The 20,338-nt window shown below is 45.0% G+C and overlaps 1 protein-coding gene across 1 annotated transcript in view; it reads left to right on the forward strand.

The window, feature by feature from the left end:
* Positions 1 to 20,338, forward strand: part of SEMA3E (semaphorin 3E) — a 94,919-nt gene that overhangs the window by 18,986 nt on the left and 55,595 nt on the right. Inside the window, exons 4-5 of the mRNA XM_015422977.1 lie at positions 12,426 to 12,519; positions 19,445 to 19,564. Of these exons, the coding sequence (XP_015278463.1) occupies positions 12,426 to 12,519; positions 19,445 to 19,564 (214 nt within the window). The remainder of the gene's footprint in view (positions 1 to 12,425; positions 12,520 to 19,444; positions 19,565 to 20,338) is intronic.

Consider the following 20,338-nt stretch of genomic DNA (forward strand, 5'->3'; position numbering starts at 1 on the left):
AAGCGATCCACTGATATCTCATGAGACTACATTCTGGGATCTTGGTGACCATTTTGTGGAGGATGCTAGGTGACCACAGTAGTGTTGCTGAACCTTTCAAGTCTTGGTTTCTTTCAATCAAAGATGAAAGGAGGAGACACTGAAAAAGCTGAGAGCCAGTTTGGTGTAGTGGTTAAGAGTGGTGCACTCTAATCTGGAGAACCGGATTCGATCCCCCACTCCTCCACTCAAAGCCAGCTGGGTGACCTTGGGTCAGTCACAGTTCTCTCAGGCAAAATAATAAACCTAGCTCACCACAAAAGGAGCTAGAGTTTCAGGCTGCCAGACAATCTTGGGATCTCCTGGCTACCCACTGCCATATGATAATTATTATTATTACTGAAAAAGTTAAAAGATGGGAACAGGGGAAGAAAGTAGGGAAAGGAGAGAGGAGAAATTGAGGGTGCAGAAAAGAACAAGGCAGTTAGGTAGGTGGAAGAGAAGAAAAAGAGTGAGACAGCCTGAGGAAGGGACGGCTGAGGACTGCGAGACAGATAATGGTAGGATCTTGGGTGGGTGAGAGAGAGAGAAGGAATCATGAAAAAGCTAGGGGTTTTGTGGTAGAACAGTTCTGCTTTGGCCTGCAGGCCCTGTCCCACCCTGCCCTCCTTGGTTTTCCCAACACAAGAGGGCTTTTCTCTATCTCTGTTCAACTGCTGCCACCAGCTGACCTTCGTAGGAATTGCCCACTCAGAGGGACAGGACTCCCAGCTTCCCTTCTGAGTTCTGAACCCTTGTCTCTGCATCTCCCACTACCTAGTGCCTGATTACTATGGGGATTGCTTACTGCCTTGTGCACCATGGGGGGAATAGCCACTTACCAGCTTACTGCCCTCCCCTTCCTCCTGGCGCTCCTTTTAAAATAGTGTGTCCAAGACAGTGGAGGTCTATGTGGCGCTCCTTTTAAAATAGCGTGTCCAAGACAGTGGAGGGAACCACTACCAGGATCAAACGTTATAAAGCATTTATTAAAAGAAGATATTCACAAGCATACTCTTAGCACAGCACCAAACTGAACAAGGGATTCAAAAGAAAAGGGTAAAATGCAATTCTTCTGTCCTTCCCTCTATGCATGACCTATCAATTGTTAAATATAAGGCAGGCTCCTTAGTGTAGACAGATTTTTACATGAGTGCCATTACCTTCAGCCAGTTTGGTGTAGTGGTTAGGAGTGCGGGCTCTAATCTGGGAGAACTGGGTTTGTTTCCCCACTCCTCCACATGCAGCTGCTTGCGTGACCTTGGGTCAGTCATAAGTTCTTTCAGAGTTGTTCTCTCAAGAGCAGTTCTCTCAGAGCTCTTTCGGCCCCACTTACCTCACACGGTGTCTGTTGTGGGGAGGGGAAGGGGATTGTAAGCCGCTCTGAGTCCCCTTTGAGTAGTGAAGTATGGGGTATAAATTCAATCTCCTCCTCCTCCTCCTCCTCCTCCTCCTCTTCTTCTTCTTCTTCATCTTCTTCTTCCCTCCTTCAGGTGTGCACGCCAGCAACCTGCCTACTCCCAACCTCAGTTAAGAATTGCTTAAGATGAAATTAGCACAAAAAAGACCCTTCTTCCTTGCTCTCAGGAGTTTTATCATTTTTCTTTCCCCATCCACTGACCAGGCTGGGTCAAATAAGCTGAGGCTGGAAAAGCAATTGAATTGACTTTGCCCCTCTTTCCATTTCTTAGCCCAGAGAGAAAAACATTTTAAAACTCAAAGTGAAAAATTCATTTTTTCACAGGGATGCCAAAGGAAGGGGAAGTGGTTTGATAAGGCAGTACAGGGGGAAATGAGATGGCCCTGCAAATCTTCACTAGTCCCCCACTTCTATTCCTGATATTTCTCCTGTGGTGATATGAAAAAAATTAATTTAGGATAGAATAGGGGAAAGAATGAAATGAAATGAAAGCCCCCGGAAGAAAAATAGTCTTTTTGGATCTCTCTCTCTCCCTCCCTCTCTCTCTCTCTCTATCTCTCCCAAATTCATCCATGCATGTTATTACCCATAGATAGTTTTGAAAGAAGCCTTTTACCCACTCAAGCTGCCCATTGCAGTTGTATTGCCAGAAATGACACAATTACTTAATCTCTCACTGTGCCAGTTCATTCATTACTTTATTGGAGAAATCTCAGTCTGGAGAAATTCTCAGGTATACATGCACCCATGTTTCTTATTGTGGGGGGGAAATAATGTGTGAGCCAAATTATACCATATTAAAATAAGCATGGTGCCTGCCTGATCCCGTGACCTTGGGTGGAGCCCTCTCACTCTCAGCAACCTCTCTCATCCTTACCTTCAACATTTTAAAGGTTCCTATGTCATTTCAGGTATGTCCAAAACTAGTACACAAAGTGTGCTCGTAAGCATGGATTTGTATTTCTGGGAGCAAGTGTGGTACAGTGGATTAGCGGTTACTTGCCTGGGTTATCAGCTTCCTCCTTAGTTACTGAGTCTTTGACTGCCCTTGAGAAACCACTGTCTCAGGTTTTATCCAATAACCTATTTGCCAATTGTTTTGGCCTTTATTCCAAAGGCTTTAGGACAGGGCTAGTATTAGTAAGAAATAGGTAAGATAGCAAGAAAAGAACTAGGTAAGATAACAAGATAGCCAAACTGAGGCCCTGGTCACCTGGGACAGATAATGCGGGAAGGCGTGACTGTTCACCCCAGAGCAAAATAAAGCACGGTAGCCTGATCACACGGTCCCCCAAGTCTTCCCACTTAGGCCGTTAGCTGGCAATCACACAGCGATGCTGGAGTGTGGCAAAGAAGTGGCACGGCAAATGTTTCACATTTGTGTACATGTGCAGTTCCACGGAGCAGCACTGCTTTCAATTATGTGTTTGTGTGCATGTGCTTACGAAAAACATCCAGTTTGCGACGGGATGTGGACGGGCGCCAGATGCCACGGGATACTAGCGCTCCCACGATCAGACCCCTGCCCCTGCCTTGCGTTTTCCGGATACTAGTGCACTTTCTGAGGTACTTTTTTACTGCGCATCTTCGGCGGGACGCCACGGGTTGGCCATGGGTGTGCTATGCTTCCCAGATGTTGCGGTGTCATTGCGCCCCGAAAATCTGCCTGATATTCGTGCCTTTAGCATAGCAAATCCTCCATGTGACTGGGGCCTGAGTCTGCATGGAAAGAAAGCTAGCTGTGAAGACTGACAAGACCTTGTAAATCTCTTCCAAATCATCATTCCAAGCTTGCAGCAGAAGGTGATTTTCTCATGACTCTTACTGGTTTACTGATTACCTGGGACATCTAGCTATTGTCATTCTTCCTTGGTGATAAACTGGAGGAGGATATCATGTGCAGAAAGGAGAGATAAATTCAATTTGACATCTGTTTGTTGCATGAACCTTAAACCCATAGTAGAGAGAACCATGACTTATGAGTATAAACAGCAATTGATTTCCCTTCAGACAAAGGAAGAAGGCTGAGGAAATATATGCAGTTCCAAGGACCTTCCTTTCCATTTGCAAATGCTGTCCAAACATGCTGTAATGTTTGTCAGAATGATTTGCATTTTATTATAAACAATCGATCAATGTGTCTTTACATATAAACTGTGACATAATTTCCATCAGGAAAAATGTATTATTGAATGATTTCCCAGGGAGGAATTAAATAGGATCTGCAGTTTCCTAGGAGATTGACCATCTCCACCTAATTGCTAGGAGCAGAATTCATGAGAGATGTTTACATTGGTGTAAAGATACTGTATACACATAAGATATTGTTCATCAAATTTTATACTGTAATTGTAGTAAGAGCTGCTACCATAAGAATGACATCAGTATCCTGTTACTGTGTGTGATCAAGTGACTTGTGTATCCTGAACACATGTCTTTGTGAATGTGGTCCATATATTTTGTTGCCCATACTTTTTCCTTTGTTTGACATTTATCCTCTGTTATTGGTCCTTCTGCCTGGTTGTATTTTGTGTGTTTATATGTTTTGGCAATAATGGTCTATGACAAAGTGGCAAGGGACTGATACGAGGGTAGTGTCAGTTAACACTGCCATTCTCGGGAATGTGGGGGGGGGATCCTCCTTGCCTCTGCCTGGTACACTAACGATGTCTACTGTCTGGGCTATTATCTGCTTTTGCTTTTCTGACCTTGGATGTTCCAGCTGCCCCTGACTCACTGGGAACAAACAGCTTCTACTTTGCCCACTCTCTTTTCCCCCCGCGCGCACACAGTGCTTATTGGCTTCTGCTTGTAATGGGGGGTGTTTTGAAACTAGTATAATTCAGGGCACCGTGCTGCATTGGGCCATTCCTGACAAAAGAAGTTCATGTGTCATAGTTATGAACTACCAATAAACAGAATTCTTCTTATGAAGCACTGTGTGGTGTGATCTGGCTATCGAACCCTGATAGATTGTCAGGAATCATCTTCCCCTCGATCCGTATCTCTCCTGACCGAGATGAACGAAGGCGAGGAAGAAAAGGTCCTGATGACAACCGAGGAGACTGTGCCGGTGACTACATTCCCCCCTCCAAGACGCAGGACTGGTGGGGGGAATGAGGCCACGTGTGACAATGACCCTCCATGGCCCGTGATGGGGGAAATTCAAAGCGGACATCCAGGAGATGTGTACGCTTCCTCCTGGTCCACACAGAGGGAGCCACCATGACTTGCCCCGAGGACCACGGCTCCGAGAGGAGGGAGATGCAGTGCGCTGCGAGCCGGGTGAAGATGAGGAGTTTGTGGGTCCCCGACTGGTACTACTGGAAAGGTCTTATGGCGATATGATGAAAAAAGTGGAGGAGTCGCTAATGAGCATCCCACAGATCGTAGCCAAGGTGATGCAATTTTAAGTCCACCACCAGCAAAGGTGGCAGCTGGCGCAGCCTGCTCCGGCGCTGCCAGTAGCACTGGGGGTTCCGGCAGCTCTGGGGCAGCAACCGGCTCTGCCTGCCCCCCTTACCCCCAGAGACCAAGCGCCGAAGCCTCAACCCCGGGATGTGCCAGAGGTACACAAGCCGGCTGAGCTACTGGATGCTACCTTTGATGAGACACCTGAGAAACTGCCGTTCTTCGTGGTGTGGACGGAGAAGTTCATCAACAACTGGGGCCACCTGTTCCCCACTGAAGAGAGGCGCGTGGACTATATCACCTCGTGATTGTGAGATGGGGCAGTGGACTGGTACGTGAGCCTTCATAATTCTGAGGGTCCCAAACACAAGAGAATGGACGAATTCATGTGGGCTCTCCAAGCTCAGTACGAAGACCCTAATTCCAATGAACACACGCGTGCCTACCTGCGTACCTTCAAGCAAGGAAAGAAGACGGTGTGTGAATACTCCGAGGAGTTTAAAAAGCACACTGCGAAAATCCAGGGCTGGATGGATGGCATGATGGCTGAGCAGTTCCGGTTGGGTCTGCACCCAGAGATTCGTTAGACGGTCCTGCATAGTGTTCAGCAAGGATAGGCTCATACACTTAACAAGTGAGATAGATGCCCAGGAGGGTCTTCATGGTCACCCTAAGCAGATGGAGAGACATAAAGGGTGCTCGGTGTCCCAGACGGACTCTGGGCCAGTCCCACCCACCCTTTCCTAGATGGCCCATGTCAGCAGACCCAGGACATGGCAGCAGACATCCAGTATTCCCCTGCCACATGAGCAGATTCCTCATCTGAGGATGACTTGTGAGAAGTCCTGTCGCTGTCAGATGTCTCCCTTCCTTGAGGCACTTACCAGACTTTGCAAGGCTGGGTGCACTTCCTCTTGGCTGAAGTACGCTTCCATGAGTCCTCATCCTCCAGCTACTGGGACTGCTGGGGTCGCTAGAAAACTGGGCCCTCTGTTCACTCTCAGTGAGCCAGAAAGTCTTGGCCATGTAGGTCCCAGCCCACCCCCACTCGAAGAATGCTGGACAGTCAGCCATCTGTTTGACATGCTCAGTAAAATACATCAGTGCTTGCAAGCTATCTTGTGATTTCTGGCCCTAAAGGTGTATGCCACACCAGTGACTAGGGGTGTGCATTTGGATCTAACCCAGGAGCAGCAAAGCTGCAAAACACAGCTCAGCGGCAGTTCCTGCCTATTAGCTGCCCCCCCTTCTTCTGCAGTCCATTTAAACCAGGCTGTGGAAAAGATCAAGGAAACAGCTGAGAGGTAGGAGCCAATGTTGAGCTGTGAGTTGTGGCTTTACCACTTCTGAGTTGCCCCCCCCCCCCTTTGCCATCTCGGGTCTATTGGACCTGAAAAAATGCGGGATTTCTGAAAAATTCTGGATCCAAATACTTTGCCCGTATTGGGATTTGGGATTTTTAGAGATCCTGAATTTTTTTGGGGGGGGGTCCCATAGACCTGAATTGGAAAAAATGAAAAAACCCTGCACACCCCCACCAGTGACCCACAGCCTTGGGTGGGCGCTCTGCACCTATTGTGAAATGGCAGGACCCAGAAAGACCCAGGCTGGCTCTCATAGTCCCATGATGGTGGACAAGAGACCACTGGCCATTTGGCCCAGGCCACTGGCTGCTTGGCTAAGGAGAGGCGGGAGGCTACTGGCTGCTTCTATGGGGTGGATGGGCAGGACACTGCCAGCCACATGGCTGAGGTGGAAGCCTTTTGGGGTGGCATGCCCTAAAAACCATAAAGCAGTCCCTCCCGCTATGCCTCCCTTTAATTTTTTTAAATAAAAAAATAATCTGATATGTGTGGCTCACTCCAAACTCTTAAGGGTGTCAGAGGGGCCTGGTTAGCAGCCAAGGGCTGAGGCCAGATGGACCCTGGTACTAGAGCAAAGGAAGAGGATGGCTTAGTTATCCTCCTTTTTAAGCAAGAAAAAAGGGGACGGCCCAAGGGACCCAGCCATTCACTGTGTGGGCTCAAAATACCCGCCATAAAATGGTGACAAAGCAGTACATTGCCCTCAGGCGAGGGTTGGGGGGGGGGAGAGACAGGCTTAACCTGAGGCACAACCAGCAGGGGGAGTGATGCAGCTCAATATGGGGTGGGAGTGGGGGAGTGGGGGGAGTTAGCATACCTGAAAAAGGATCACCCAGCTGCCACCACTGTTCACCCTCAATTAGCTGCTGCTGTTCTCCCTGCTGCCGCCAGTGCTTCTCCGGCCGCCACTGAGCATGATTTCAGCTCATGATGAGCGGCTTGCCTCTTCGCTGTTGCCAAGGCCATCACTGCCATTGTCCCAGGGTCTCTTGCCACACTGTTCCTCCCCCCCCCCTTTTGTTTTTTATATGTCCATGTGTGTGCATGTATGTGTGCACCTGGAAGTCATGGCAACCTTTGGTGACTGACCCCTGCTGGGGGCCTGAGGGATGTTCAGAGAGGTTGCTAAATAACACCTGCCCCCACCTTCCACCTCTGGTATTTCAAGGAGGCCTCCCATCTAAGTGCTTGCCAGATTCAACACTACTTAGCTTCCAGGATCTGAAGAGATTGGGCTTGCCTGGGCTATCCAGTTTGTAGTCATCTGTGGCTTTCCTAGAACAACAAACTGGTCAAATAAATTCTAGTTGAGTAATAACAGAGGATGCAGTCAGCGTAGAATATTTATCAAAGAATATATTATTGCCCTGGGCAGGATTTATTTTATGAGGAGGAGCTTTTTTTGAGGCTATGGCTTTTGCCAAAAGACTTCCCACACACACATGCTGCCGCCTTCTGCTAGAGAGGCACAGAGGGGGCATGCACACTGACTTAACCATTATAGTTAGGATGAACCAAAGCATGTCATTGTTGGTGAATAAGTTCCACTGTGCTTTTGGGGCTCAGATGCTGCTATAGAGTGTGTTGTTTCTGCTCTCCGTCTTGAATATAGTATGCAAAATGCAAAGATTTCCTTAATTGTTTTAGGGCTCTGAGCCTACATGCAAAATTCTCCAGTTTTCACAGGGGAACAATGAAAGGAACAGATACAGCTGTCTCCTGGCCTAAATGTGGAATGTGAGAGTCCTTGGAGACCGAGACAGAAAGAGATGTAAAACTTAAAACTGATGAGTTGAAAAGCCCTCTGTTAATGATTTCCATAAGCAAAATTAAGCTGTGGCTCGCCCCTCTCCACATCTGACAAGAAAAGTAAATGGGGATAAATGAATATAGTGATATTAGAACAAACTTAGAGTCCAATGGCACCTTTAAGACCAACAAAGGTTTATTCAAGGTGTGAGTTTTTATGTGCACACACACTTCGTCAGATGATGAATGGAATTACATATCATAGTTGTAGATATAGGAGTGTCTTGTTAAATTAGCATGCAAAATAGTGAAGATATTTTTTTAACAGATCAAAAGAGTGACATGCTGGGTTTCTGGTTATCATCTGTCTGGGTTCAAGGGGGGGGGCAACATAGGTAATAAATATGTCAGAACTGGAGATCGATCTGCCCTAAATTGTGAGAATCCTGTCAAACCCCATCCATCTCCTTTCTAGCATGGAGGCTAACTTTACAGCATCTTGGCTGTGTAGAGTATTTTCCTTGTCCCCAAAACAGAACTACATTTAAATCTACCATTCCAAATTATATTACATATTCAATTATGTTATTCATTGTTAAGAGTAGTAATAACATTTTGTTTCACTAAAACATGGAATTAACTGACAGAATCTTTTTCCTGGGGTACAGTTTTATGTCAGAGATCAACAAGCTATCGCATTGCATTACAATCACTATTATAATATACTATTTCAAAAAAAAAGAAAAGAAAAAGGAAAACATCAAAAAACCACAAAATGCTCTACATCTTACAACAGCACTACAGATAAGATCAGAATTTCAACAGCCAATCCGTATGCAAAAGAACCTCCTCAGGAAAGCTCTGCCATTAGCATGTCACAGCCTGGGATACTCCTACAAGATGATTCAGCCCTACCGAGGGATCATTTCCTGCCGGAGCACACAGGAACTATGCTCTGGCAGTAAAGAGCCCAGGGGGCAGGCACATGCAGCAAGCCCCGCCCCCTGCTCCCATCAGCCCTCAGTCAGGCCACAAGGAGCAAGAAGAAGCAAGGTAAGTTGCAGAGGCCACCCCCATCTTTCCCGGCCCGCGCCCAGGTGCGGGGCCCAGGGAAAGGCCTGCCCACCCACCCCTCACCTTTTCCAGTCCACGCCTGGCTGCAGGGCCCGGGGAAAGGCCTGCCCACCCACCCCTCACCTTTCCCGGCCTGCGCCCATTCATGGGGCCCAGGGAGAGGCCTGCCCACCTCCCTCGCCTTTTCCAGCCCGCGACGGCCTGCACTTTCTTTCCCTCTTTCCCACCTTCTTTCCTCTCTACACCAGTTTGGTGTAGTGGTTAAGTGCGTGGACTCTAATCTGGGAGAACCGGGTTTGATTCCCCACTCCTCCACTTGCACCTGCTGATGTGACCTTGGGTCAGTCACAAGCTCTGGCACAGCTGTCCTTGAAAAAGAGCAGTTTGTGTCAGAGTTCTCTCAGCCCCACCCACCTCACAGGGTTCCCTCCTTCTTGCCTTCTCTCTTTTCAGAATAAAATTACTGAGTAGCAATGGAATACAATATGGTCTGCCAGTGCAGCAACAACTAATGACATCAATATCAAGGTTCATTTTTTAAAAGTACTAAATAGATGGTATATGACTCCTCTGAAACTGCATCACATCACCCCAACTATAAATCCACACTGTTGGAAGGGATGTGGCCAAATTGCCTCATTCTGTCATAGCTGGTGGGATTGTCCAAAAAGCAAACGTTTTGGAAAGAAATATTGGAGAAAACAAAAATTATTACTGGCATCGATATTCCACTATAAACCTTAAAATAATTCTACAAAACCTATGGGATGATATTGATATTCTTAAAATGAGGAAGGATTTAATTTCAATTATGTTTGTAGCTTCCAAGACAACATTTGCTCATCAGTGGAAAAGTGAAGGCTTACCATAATTAAATCAATGGTTGATTAAATTATGGGAATTCCTTATTATGGAACAAGTAACTGATCATATACAATGTGCTGATAACCCAACACATCAATCAGTATTCTTAGAAAAATAGCTTCCATTTTTGACTTATATAGCATGATCTACAAATGCAACAGACGATTCCTGAGAAATTTAAAGTTATAGCTTTATTCTAACATTTCAACTAACGTTTTTGTAATCTATTACTGCTCCATTGTATTGTTCAGGGATTATTGTTCAATGTTCATTGTTTATAGTTCATGTTTTTATTAAATTAAAACAAAAAGGTTTTAAAAAGAAAGTACTTTTTCAAGAATAGAATTTATGAGCTGACTAGCATTAATGGGAAAACTTTACTGTTGTTAGCCAAACTGCCTTATTTACGACAGAGGCAAGACTAACTATTTTGGGGTCCTTTGCCTGTGTATACAGAGGTCCAAACCCACCCTGAGGAATTTCCCAGTGATATAAATGGAGACGAGGCTTGTATCTTAAAAGCAAGTTGTTCTTTTTACTGAATGATAATATTTAGTTCGCATACATACAAAAACTGAGTCACACACACAATCGCACAAGTTCCTCAGAGTTACAGGAATAGGAAATAGTTACTATTAAACTAAAGGATGGGGAAGGAAGTAGCAAATACTTATCTGATCCGAAGTTTGACCTTCTCAATGAAGAATACAAGAATGAGACTAGAATAACTAAAGAGAATCTAAACTCACACCGTTGGAACCTGCCAACACATGCAGACCTCCGTGGCTGCAGTCCACGAGGTCAGTGATAACAAAGAGTTGCTTGTGTAGCCAAGCTATAAGTAAATAGCTTCAGGAGAGAAGATGGCTAGCGGGGTTCAAACTGTTGAACCTCACTTTATATAGGGGGGCTCTTGGGGGCCGGCATTGATGCCATCCTCCTTGCCCTTCCCACCTGTGGTCCGTCCCAAGAACTAACATTATTGGTTATTGGGGGATGACGTGCCTACCTAGAAGGAGTGGGCGATATTGAAATCTTAACCTTTAACTCAAGGGGATGCATCTGGTCAAGGTGTGAAGATCAGTACCAAGGCAACCATTGAAGTGTAGATGACTCTGGCTTGGTCCCAAGCCATAAAGTGGCCATTTGGCAGGAAACTGTCTCTTTGGATGCAAACCAGATATCAGGGTTACATGTTTCCTCACAGTTCATTCATGGTGGTTGAAACCATTAAAGTTGTTGTTTTGTGCTGGTCCCAATGGCAATGCAGCCCCCTTCCTCAAACTGGGCTGTGTGAGTGCAAGCTCCATTTGCATAAACTACAGGCAAGATACTCTCCAGATGAAGCAGTCACAGCATGCAATGCAAACAGCTTTCCCAAGCCCATAGGGATTTATAGGCACAGTCCATGAAAGTGAGTGTGTGTCAGCAAGGACAAATACATAAAAGCAAATATTCAGTTCATCTCCTAACACTGTTTTCCAGGATACATCTTTGTAGGGTACAAAGGAGCTAAGCGTAGGGGGGGGCACTTTCCTGAACAGCAGCGTGTCCATGTTTTTCATATCATCTGCTGCAGTTGAGACTACTTGGCAGGCACAATCCACTATAGCTTTTAAAAATGTTGAGTCACAGCAAGACGGACAGGAGCAGAGCAGTCACATGACCTGATGCTCCCTTCTTTTCACAGTGTAAGAAAAAGTGGTATGGATGACTTTCATGACATTGGGGTGCCCCAGCAATGTCAACTGGCTGAGATTTTATAAAAAAAAAATAGGAATTTAATTATAACCAATTAGTAAACAATCCTTTTGGTAGTGTAAGTATGGCACTGGAACAAAATGAACTTGGGTTCTGGACTAGTAGCTCACTCCAATGTTTAAAAACACAATTTTAGGAATTTATTACAAAATTAGACAAAAGATAAAAACATACAAGTAAGGGAATAGAGTGTACAATGGGACAAAGACAAAACAACAAACCTATCTAACAAGTAGTGGGGCAGGTGGGGCTTCCACACAAAGGCCAATAAAGGAGGTGCAAAAGGAGGAGGCATAAAATATAAGGGAAAATGTCACTGACAAAGCTACCAGGGTACAAGCATAAGGGGGTGGATTATTCTGGCAAGTTTTGATTAGGTTCATTGTAGGAAACTGAATGGTCATTAAGTTGCACCTCTGTTTGTGGAATAACCCTGTCTCAAAGCATAGCAAATATGAATAAAGGAGAGGTACCTTTGTTGTCTGTTTAACTGCTGAGCATTGGCTCTTGACAGTGAAAATGCCATGCAAAGGTATTGTTGCACCCAATTGGTTTTGCCTGTTGCATTTGCCTGGGGTGGGGGGCAGTGAGAACTTGGGTTTCTTCACAGGATGTTTGGGTCAAATATCTCATTTGATCACATTGGCATGCAAAGCAGCCATGTCAGTATTTAAAGAGCTCATGACCCACCACATTGGATGACATACTCTCTTGCATGCTCCACTGCATTTTTAATGCTTTCTGTGCTTCTTCCCCCCCCCCAGGTCCATCTGTTTCATCTGGAAGCTCACAGGCTGGAGAGAGGCCGTGGCAGGTGCCCCTTTGACTCCAGTTCCTCCTTCATCTCCACTCTCTTTGGTAATGCCTCCTGGTGTCACAAGGTCTTTCTGAGTTTCCTCCTTGATCACTCTTTGGAAGCCTGTGCAACTGAGAACAGGATCTCCCCAGAGATGCTAGGGAGCCAGAGTGATATTGTGGTTGGAGTGCTGGGACGCATCCACTTTCTTACTGGTCAAGCATCCCAACCACCACACCACTCTGGCTCTAACCTTTGAAATGTGCTCAGGCAAGCCCCCTGGAGGAAGGGCAGGATTCATCTGTACTAGATAGATTAATTTTTGCATTTCATTTATGTTTGCACAGGGCTGGTGCAAGGCAAATTGATTCAAGCAGCTAAGTGGTCGTCCCCCTACACATCCTGCATCTTGAAGAATGGTTGTTGGTTCTTGTCTCAGTGCTTTCCAAGCACCATACAAGCACTTTTGAATGGGGACCGTTTCCCCACCCAACACCCTTCTGGGTGTGTAAAGTTCATATATCCTAAAGGACACGTTTGGTCCAGAAGGGTATCCTAGCTAGATTGAGTCATCTAGTAGGTTGGGTCATCTAGTAGGTTATTTATATGTATTCTGATGTGTTGCACCTTTCTCAGGGACCAGTGTGACAATGATTCTTTGAGGTCTTTTTAAATATTATATGCATTTGTGATTTTTTTTTCCTCCAGGATCAATCAATCATATTTATTGGATTTAAAATCCTTTTTATTGAGGATGTCTTCAGTGAGGATTAATGTGTTGATAGTTCTTGACATTTCTTTCTTTTAGTTAAAAATACTGGGCATGATCCGTCCCGCGTTAAGCACTCTCTCAACTCCTGCTCACTTTCAGTGGGAGAGCAGCAGTTCAGCATTCCCATGAAAATAGATGAGCCCTGAAAGTGTTTAACGCACACTGGATAGTGCCCCCTGTTTGTTTGGGAGCTTTATTTGTTTATGGATTGCCTCGAAAACTCCCTGCCTTGTATAGGCTTTTAATGTGGTGTCTTAGAAGGAAAGCCACGTTGTGCAATTCTGTTTCTGAATGAATAAACTTGTAATAAGGTAGGAATTACAATCAGGAAACAGAGCAGGCTTTTGACCACAGATAATACCCCATAAAAATGTTGAAGAATTTTTGGACCCAAATATCTGAAACAAATGGACTTTTCTGTCTGCTTCCAGTAAGCAAAATTCTACTTGGTAACAGATCCCACCGGCAGATTGGCAAGAACCACAGCAGCTCTTGAATGAATGGTAATTGTCTTTTTAAAAAGTGGCTTTTGATACATATCCGGTAGTCCTCCTCTCATCTGCACCCTTCCTAGTCCACATCTTTCCCACTGCTGTGGTGGATGGGATCCCACCGTTTGGGTGGGAACAGGTGGATTTATGTGGAAGCTAAGTAAGCTATAGTTTAAGGCCTCAGACTAAGAGGGGCCTCTAAATACAAAACCCCCTAAAATTTACCATTTGGGGGTAACGCTATGGGACTTTTCATGCATCTATATGTACATACATACAGGCATCAGTTAGTAGGTGATGAAGTTTCCCAGTGATCCAGCAACCCGCAATATATCTGACAATCATATATTAAAGAAAAATCAATCAATTGTATCTGGCTATGAGCAGTAAAGATGAGGTAGGTGACAGAGAATTGTAGTGTGTGCTGCCTTTTTGTTTGTTTGTTTGTTTAATAAATGTAGATAGGACATGCTGCTTAAGCAAGAAGAGACTTCTTGGTTTGGACAGGTTTTAGATTGCCTTTTTTAAAAAACTGCTTTTCTCTTTGATGTCTTTCGGATCTTTATGTTACCTTGAGTGCAATTTTATAGCCAAGTCATGCAATTTAACTAAAAATAATTTTGTCAGAATGGGAATGTTGTCATTTTCATTGTTTCATTGTAGCATTATTTTATATTTAATTTCAAAATATTCCTGTAACTGTAACATTACTAATATTTTGCTTTCAGTTTTCAGTAATTACATTTTTAAGCACAATTCATGAAGGATTTAATTGTGCACAGTGAAAAATGTCCTTGTAAACCTTTCAATTTCCCTAATGGCTCAAGAGAAGCCCCTTTGCCCCTAGCCTTAGCCGACATGCACTTCCTCAGGAATAAAAGATCACCTGTTGATCTGATGTTTGAAAACATAGCTTAAGAATTCATCTCACAGTTCACCCTTGTCTACTTTCTGCCAAGGATATCTGTAATTTGGGAGAAAGAGCACATGTCAGTGTCTGTGTTAGCCCATCCTTGATGCCAAAGGAAGACTCCTCAGAAGAGGAGTATGATACATCATAGGGAAGGGAGCCCCTGAGGGTCCCCATCATACCCACATTACATATTAATAGGGTGGGAGGCATCTGGGACTCTTGCCACACTCTGGGGAGACTCCCGTAGCAGCTTCCTTTAAAACGCCAGCATCAGGTTTCCATGACAGGGAATACTCTCTCTGGCTCAGTCCAGTTGCCTCACTTGGGATGGGTCACCAGAGGGCCAGTCAACCAAGTGCAACCTTGGTGGAGGCTGCCACACAGTAGGCCCAAGGGGCTGGTCACTTCCTTTCCCCTGAAGAGTGAGGTCGGTGAGGATGGGGAAGCCAGGGCTAACATGGCCAAACAGGGCCAGAAAACCTTTGTGAAAAGATGAGCTGGGCCACTCAGTGGTGGGTTTGCTACTGGGATGTTGCAGGGAAACCTGGCAGGGTCACACTTGCATGCCTGATGGAGGTGCTTCATCCATCACCTGCTGACCCTGCTACTGCTGCTGCTGCTGCTCACCTGAGAACATTACAGAGGTTAGTGCCAGCTGAGATTCAGCCACTGTCTTACCAGCTCACTATATCAGCCAATACCATGTTTCTTGGACTATCATCTAAATCTATTTCTCAGTGATTGGATCAGTGATGGCTATCCAGTTCCCCAAACCAGGGTCACAGAATCACCTGGAAGTTCAGGAGGACTGGGCCCTAAAGATGATAAATGACATCAAAGTATATAGTTGCGTTTTGGAAGTAAGAGCTAGGAGTTCACTTAAAGAAAACTAATTTGCAGTTGATTTCTATTTTGAGCTCAACATACTATCGTGCATATTTTCCATTGATAAAGCTGGTAAAATCTAACCCTCAGGTACTGTTTTCAAATGAACATCAGTCCTCTGAACATATAAACCAGACTTCAGAAGACAGAGAGCCAGTATGAAGATTCACAAGGCTTCTACTCTAGCTGTACAATGTTAATACTTCATGCTAATATAGAACATGCCATGCATTTAAAGGGCTATCTGTGTATTTTGGTTCTTGCATTTTTAAAGGTTGCTGTCTGCAGCTTGGTGGATCTGAAAGTCTGGCCATCCTTGGTTTACAGACCCATGGTGGCCAAAATGTGTTTTGAAAACATCCAGTGCAGCTTCCTCAGGTCTCTGGTGCAGGCCCGTAGCCAGACATTTTTTATTGGGGTGGGGGTTAAATGAGTACAGTGGTGGTCAGCCCATCATTATTAATTTATTATTTATACTTTATTAGTTATTTACCAATTTTAAAAACGGATTACATGGTATAGAACATTGTAACCAAACAGCATGTACAATAATAGGTGTAAAAATATGTGTACAAAAATTACAAAAATCCAACCAAAAAAGTATCAAACATACTATGTCAAACAATGCAGAAAATTGAATTTCAAAAAATGAAAACAATCCTGTAAGATCAGGATAGAACATACAATAAATCGATAATATCGTGTACACTGTGGCATAGACTACTGTCCTGTCCTATATAAGCTAAATAAAAATGCCCTCCCAAGCAACTGTTTTATATAGTTTGCAGAATTAAAGAAGTGTGTGAGCCTTCTTCCAGTTTCTGAAACCTGAAGCTCTAAATCCAGTTTTCTTTTCTCTGTAAATCACTAACTCAGCAGTGCCACCCAACACCCCTGCAGGCTTTTAAAATCAGGACTCTTCAGACCTGCTAACTGCTAATTCTGTTCTAGCCAACTGCATAGAGAATTCATCCTTGGAAGATTTATGACAGGATTCACATTTCTGACCTCAACTCCTTTCTTTTTTACAAAGAAAATTTACACCTGAAAGACATATGACAGATTTCCCTCAGGGAAAACTCTGCTTGGGCAGGTACTTGTAAAGTTCTCTGAGGCTGTGGTCACACAAGCAGTTGCATTTCCTTTGTGGATTTAAGGAGCACAATCAGACAACAAGATCTGCCTTTCATTCCCCAGTTTTTGACACTCCGCTTTGCCTTGCTTTGGAAGCAGAGTAATCAGACACCGGGGTAAGTCCAATATATCTTTGGGACCATCTGTTTCAGTATACCCTTGGACTTGTTTTTAGGAAGGTCTGATGCTGGTTTTAACTGAAATTATTTATTGTATGCTGCCTTGTTGTAAGCCACCCTGAGCCCTACTCGGGACAGCCTAGAAAATACAATTTAACAAACAAACATATTAATAAATATTTAGGGATGCCAGTGCTTTCACGCTGTGTTTCTGACTATCTAAACTCTCCTCTTGAGAAGTCAAGCCATTTGGGAAGTCTGAACCTTCCCTTCCATTTCCACCTCATTTTTTGGGGCTCAGGTAGCGATGTTCGCATAAATGCATAATTGTCCCTGGCGTTGTCAATCACCTCAACCAAGTAGTCATTCTGGATTGGGAGTCCCCAGGGGAGTTGTTTTTGAGTGACAAATCCCCCCCAAAAATACCCTCTCTCCCATGATGCTCCCCCCCAATATGTTCCACAGAAGAGAGGCAAGGGGAAGGATGCTGAAAGGGGACAGACTACTTAGATTGTGGAGCTGTCAAAAAGGAGCTGGAGCTTCAGACACATGCTTAAACACATGGGCAAAAGACCAAAAAAAAAAAAGAATGCTGCAACAATCTGAATGATGGACCATGGGGCGAGCACACAGTGAAGCTGGTTCATGGTGGGATGTCTGGTCAAAACTTCATGCAACTATTTAAACCATCACAAATAGAGGTGTAGCCAGATTACACGAAGCCTCTACTGTGACCACAGCCTCAGTTTTCCTCAGCTGCCAGCCTTCTATAAAGTAGTCATGATCATTATCTAGAGTTACAGAGTTCAGAATTATAGCATATTGCCTTTTAAATACTTTTTTTTGCCGTCAGGTCACAGCGGACTTGTGGCGATCCCATAGGTTTTCAAGCTAAGAGACATTCAAAGTTGGTTTGCCATTGCCTGCCTCTGTGTCACGACCCTGGTATTCCTTGGAGGGCTCCCATCCAAATCCTAGCCAGGGTTGACCCTGCTTAGCTTCCAAGTTCTGACAAGATAGGGCTATCCTAGGCTATCCAAGTCAGTACTTTAAGTTTAAGTAAATTCTTAAATTGAAATTAACCCAAACTAATATAGAAGCAGTTCTTTGCAAAAAGATGTAAGCAATGATAGTTGCATTGGTCAGTTCTGTTTGGTTTTGCTTAGAGTTTTGTAAAGGATGAAAGAGAAAAAGATACAGGGGGAAGGCAACAAAATATCCACACAGCTTAACCAGGAACCTTTGTGTAAGGTTGCTGTTTGATTTCTGGAACAAAGGGAGACATCCTGGGCTATTTTTGGGCAGGAACGCACAGGAACGGAGTTCTGGCTAGCTTCAGAGTTGGCCACGCCTACAGCCAAAACCTCTAGACATGCCTGGGTTCCCTGCCCGATCTTCTCTAGGTGCCCCGCAGCCACGGAGCACCTAAAGAAGATTGGGCAGGGAACGCAGGCATGTCTGCCTGCCTGCCCTTCCCAGAAGGGGGGTGGGTTCCCTGCCCGATCAGGCAGGGAATCCAGGCATGCTTGCATGCCTGCCCTTTATCAGGGGGTGTGGCATATGCAAATTAGTATTTTGCTATTGTGCTAATTATGCTATTGAGTTCCTGCTGGGCTTTTTCTACAAAAAAAGGCCCTGGAGACATCTAATGACCAAAAAGTAAGACACTTTTAATCCCTTTGTACTCTTAAGAGGAAAGGATGACATCTGATAAAATCCTTTTCTTAAAAGAGAAACATCAGCCGTTTGCAATCTTAATTGGCTTTTAACTTATTTACAGGTGAGTATATATATTGAGCTAGTTCCATGTATTCAGTCATCTGACTGACAGAGTACCCAGTAAGTTTCAGTCCTACAGCTATGAATTGTTAGGCCCAGCACAGCAAAAGGAGTGTGTATTTGCTTTTCCTCTCATTTAAAGCTTCTGGCTGTTGGGGTGGGGGGGATGTTAAATGCTGACTGTGGTGGAAGAGGCCTGCTTTGGACTGCCCTCCTGGGTTCTTCTCAACACCTGGAGGGGATTTTTCTTTCTCTCCAGTAGCCATCCACCACCAACTGACCATTCTCCAGTCGACCTGTGCATGCATGTGCCAAATTCACAATCCCTGGCCAATCAAGTTCTCTGTTTGTCCTTATCTCACTATGCCACCAAATTGTGACAGAACATGCCTGCTCTGGCCTGCAGGCCCTATTCTGCCCTCCCCTTCTAGGGGTTTCTGAACCCCTGGGGGGGCTTTTCTTTCTCTCCAGTAGCCCACTATCACCACCTGAACTTTGTAAGGAATTACTCACTGGGAGGGTCAGGGCTTTGTTTCTCTACCCATTGACCAGGTCACACCAGGTCAAAGAGGCATTTTCTGGAGATCTCCAGGAATCTCCTCCCTGAAGACTATGTATGATTTTATCCCTCCAAACCTCTGTTCCCTGCTAGCAGGAAGGGAGAGATCTTGCCCCACACATTATCTCTCCTGCTAGATCTATTAGCATATGAATGAAGATGTCTGGAAAGCAATTGCACAGACTTCCTTCTTCCCATGCCTGTTCTCTGCCGAGAGAAAAAACTTCTAAAACGCACAGTGGAGGCTTTGTTCACCTCAAACCTCCCAGGAGAAAAACTGCATTCCTTCACACTGGCATTCCTATAACTTCATAATGAATACATCTGGTTCACAGGTGGTGCATTGTTTGCTGGGCTCTACAGTGACTACTGGGGGAGAGATGCTGCTATCTTCCGCACAGTGGGGCACACAGCCCATATCCGGACCCAGCCAGATGATGACCGACTCTTGAAAGGTACAAGTGGTCTGTGCAAGCACTCATTTTTCCCCCATTCCTTGCCAGGATAACAATGCTGTAGCACCGGGATGTGCCAGCCTCATCTCACTTGGGAAGTTCTCTTTGGCCTCAGCGTATTGTGAATAGTGGCTCTGGGAAAGCACTTAATCAAGCAGGTGTTTTGCTTCACTATATACCTAGTTCTAGTAGTAGGGGGAGGGGTGTCTGTCCTGATAAAAGCTCTGCTTTGTCACACTTTGGCCAGCCCAAAAGCTTTGTATTAGATCAACGCCAGCATGCCTGTCTTTCCTGTAGGGTTAGAGGAATGGCCACGTAAGGACCTCAGACACAACCTGAACATTCAGTTGAACACATTCACACACTTCCCGGGCTGAGTATTCCCTGGCTGAGAGCCAGTTTGGTGTAGTGGTTAAGTGGTTAAGGAGGGGAAGGGAAAGGAGTTTGTAAGCCGCTCTGAGACACCTTTGGGTAGTGAAGGGTGGGGTATAAATCCAATGTCTTCTTCTTCTTCTATCCAGTCTGGGTGCTTCCCTCCCAGCAGAAGTTTCAAGCTAGTACAGGGGTGGCCAAACCATGGCTCGGGAGCCACATGCAGCTCTTTCACACATATTGTGCGGCTCCTGGCAGGGCTGCTGGGGAGGCGAAGGGGAGGTGTGCTTTTTCTCCCTCCCTCCCATCTCTTTGCTTTCTTTGCTTCTCTCTCTTTCCACCTCTTTCATTCTTTCTTTCCACTCTCCCTTTCTCTTTCTCTCTTAGGCAAATAAATATCAT

The sequence above is a fragment of the Gekko japonicus genome, unplaced genomic scaffold, assembly GCF_001447785.1.
Source record: "Gekko japonicus isolate JY-2015 unplaced genomic scaffold, Gekko_japonicus_V1.1 scaffold145, whole genome shotgun sequence".
Lineage (NCBI taxonomy): Eukaryota > Metazoa > Chordata > Lepidosauria > Squamata > Gekkonidae > Gekko > Gekko japonicus.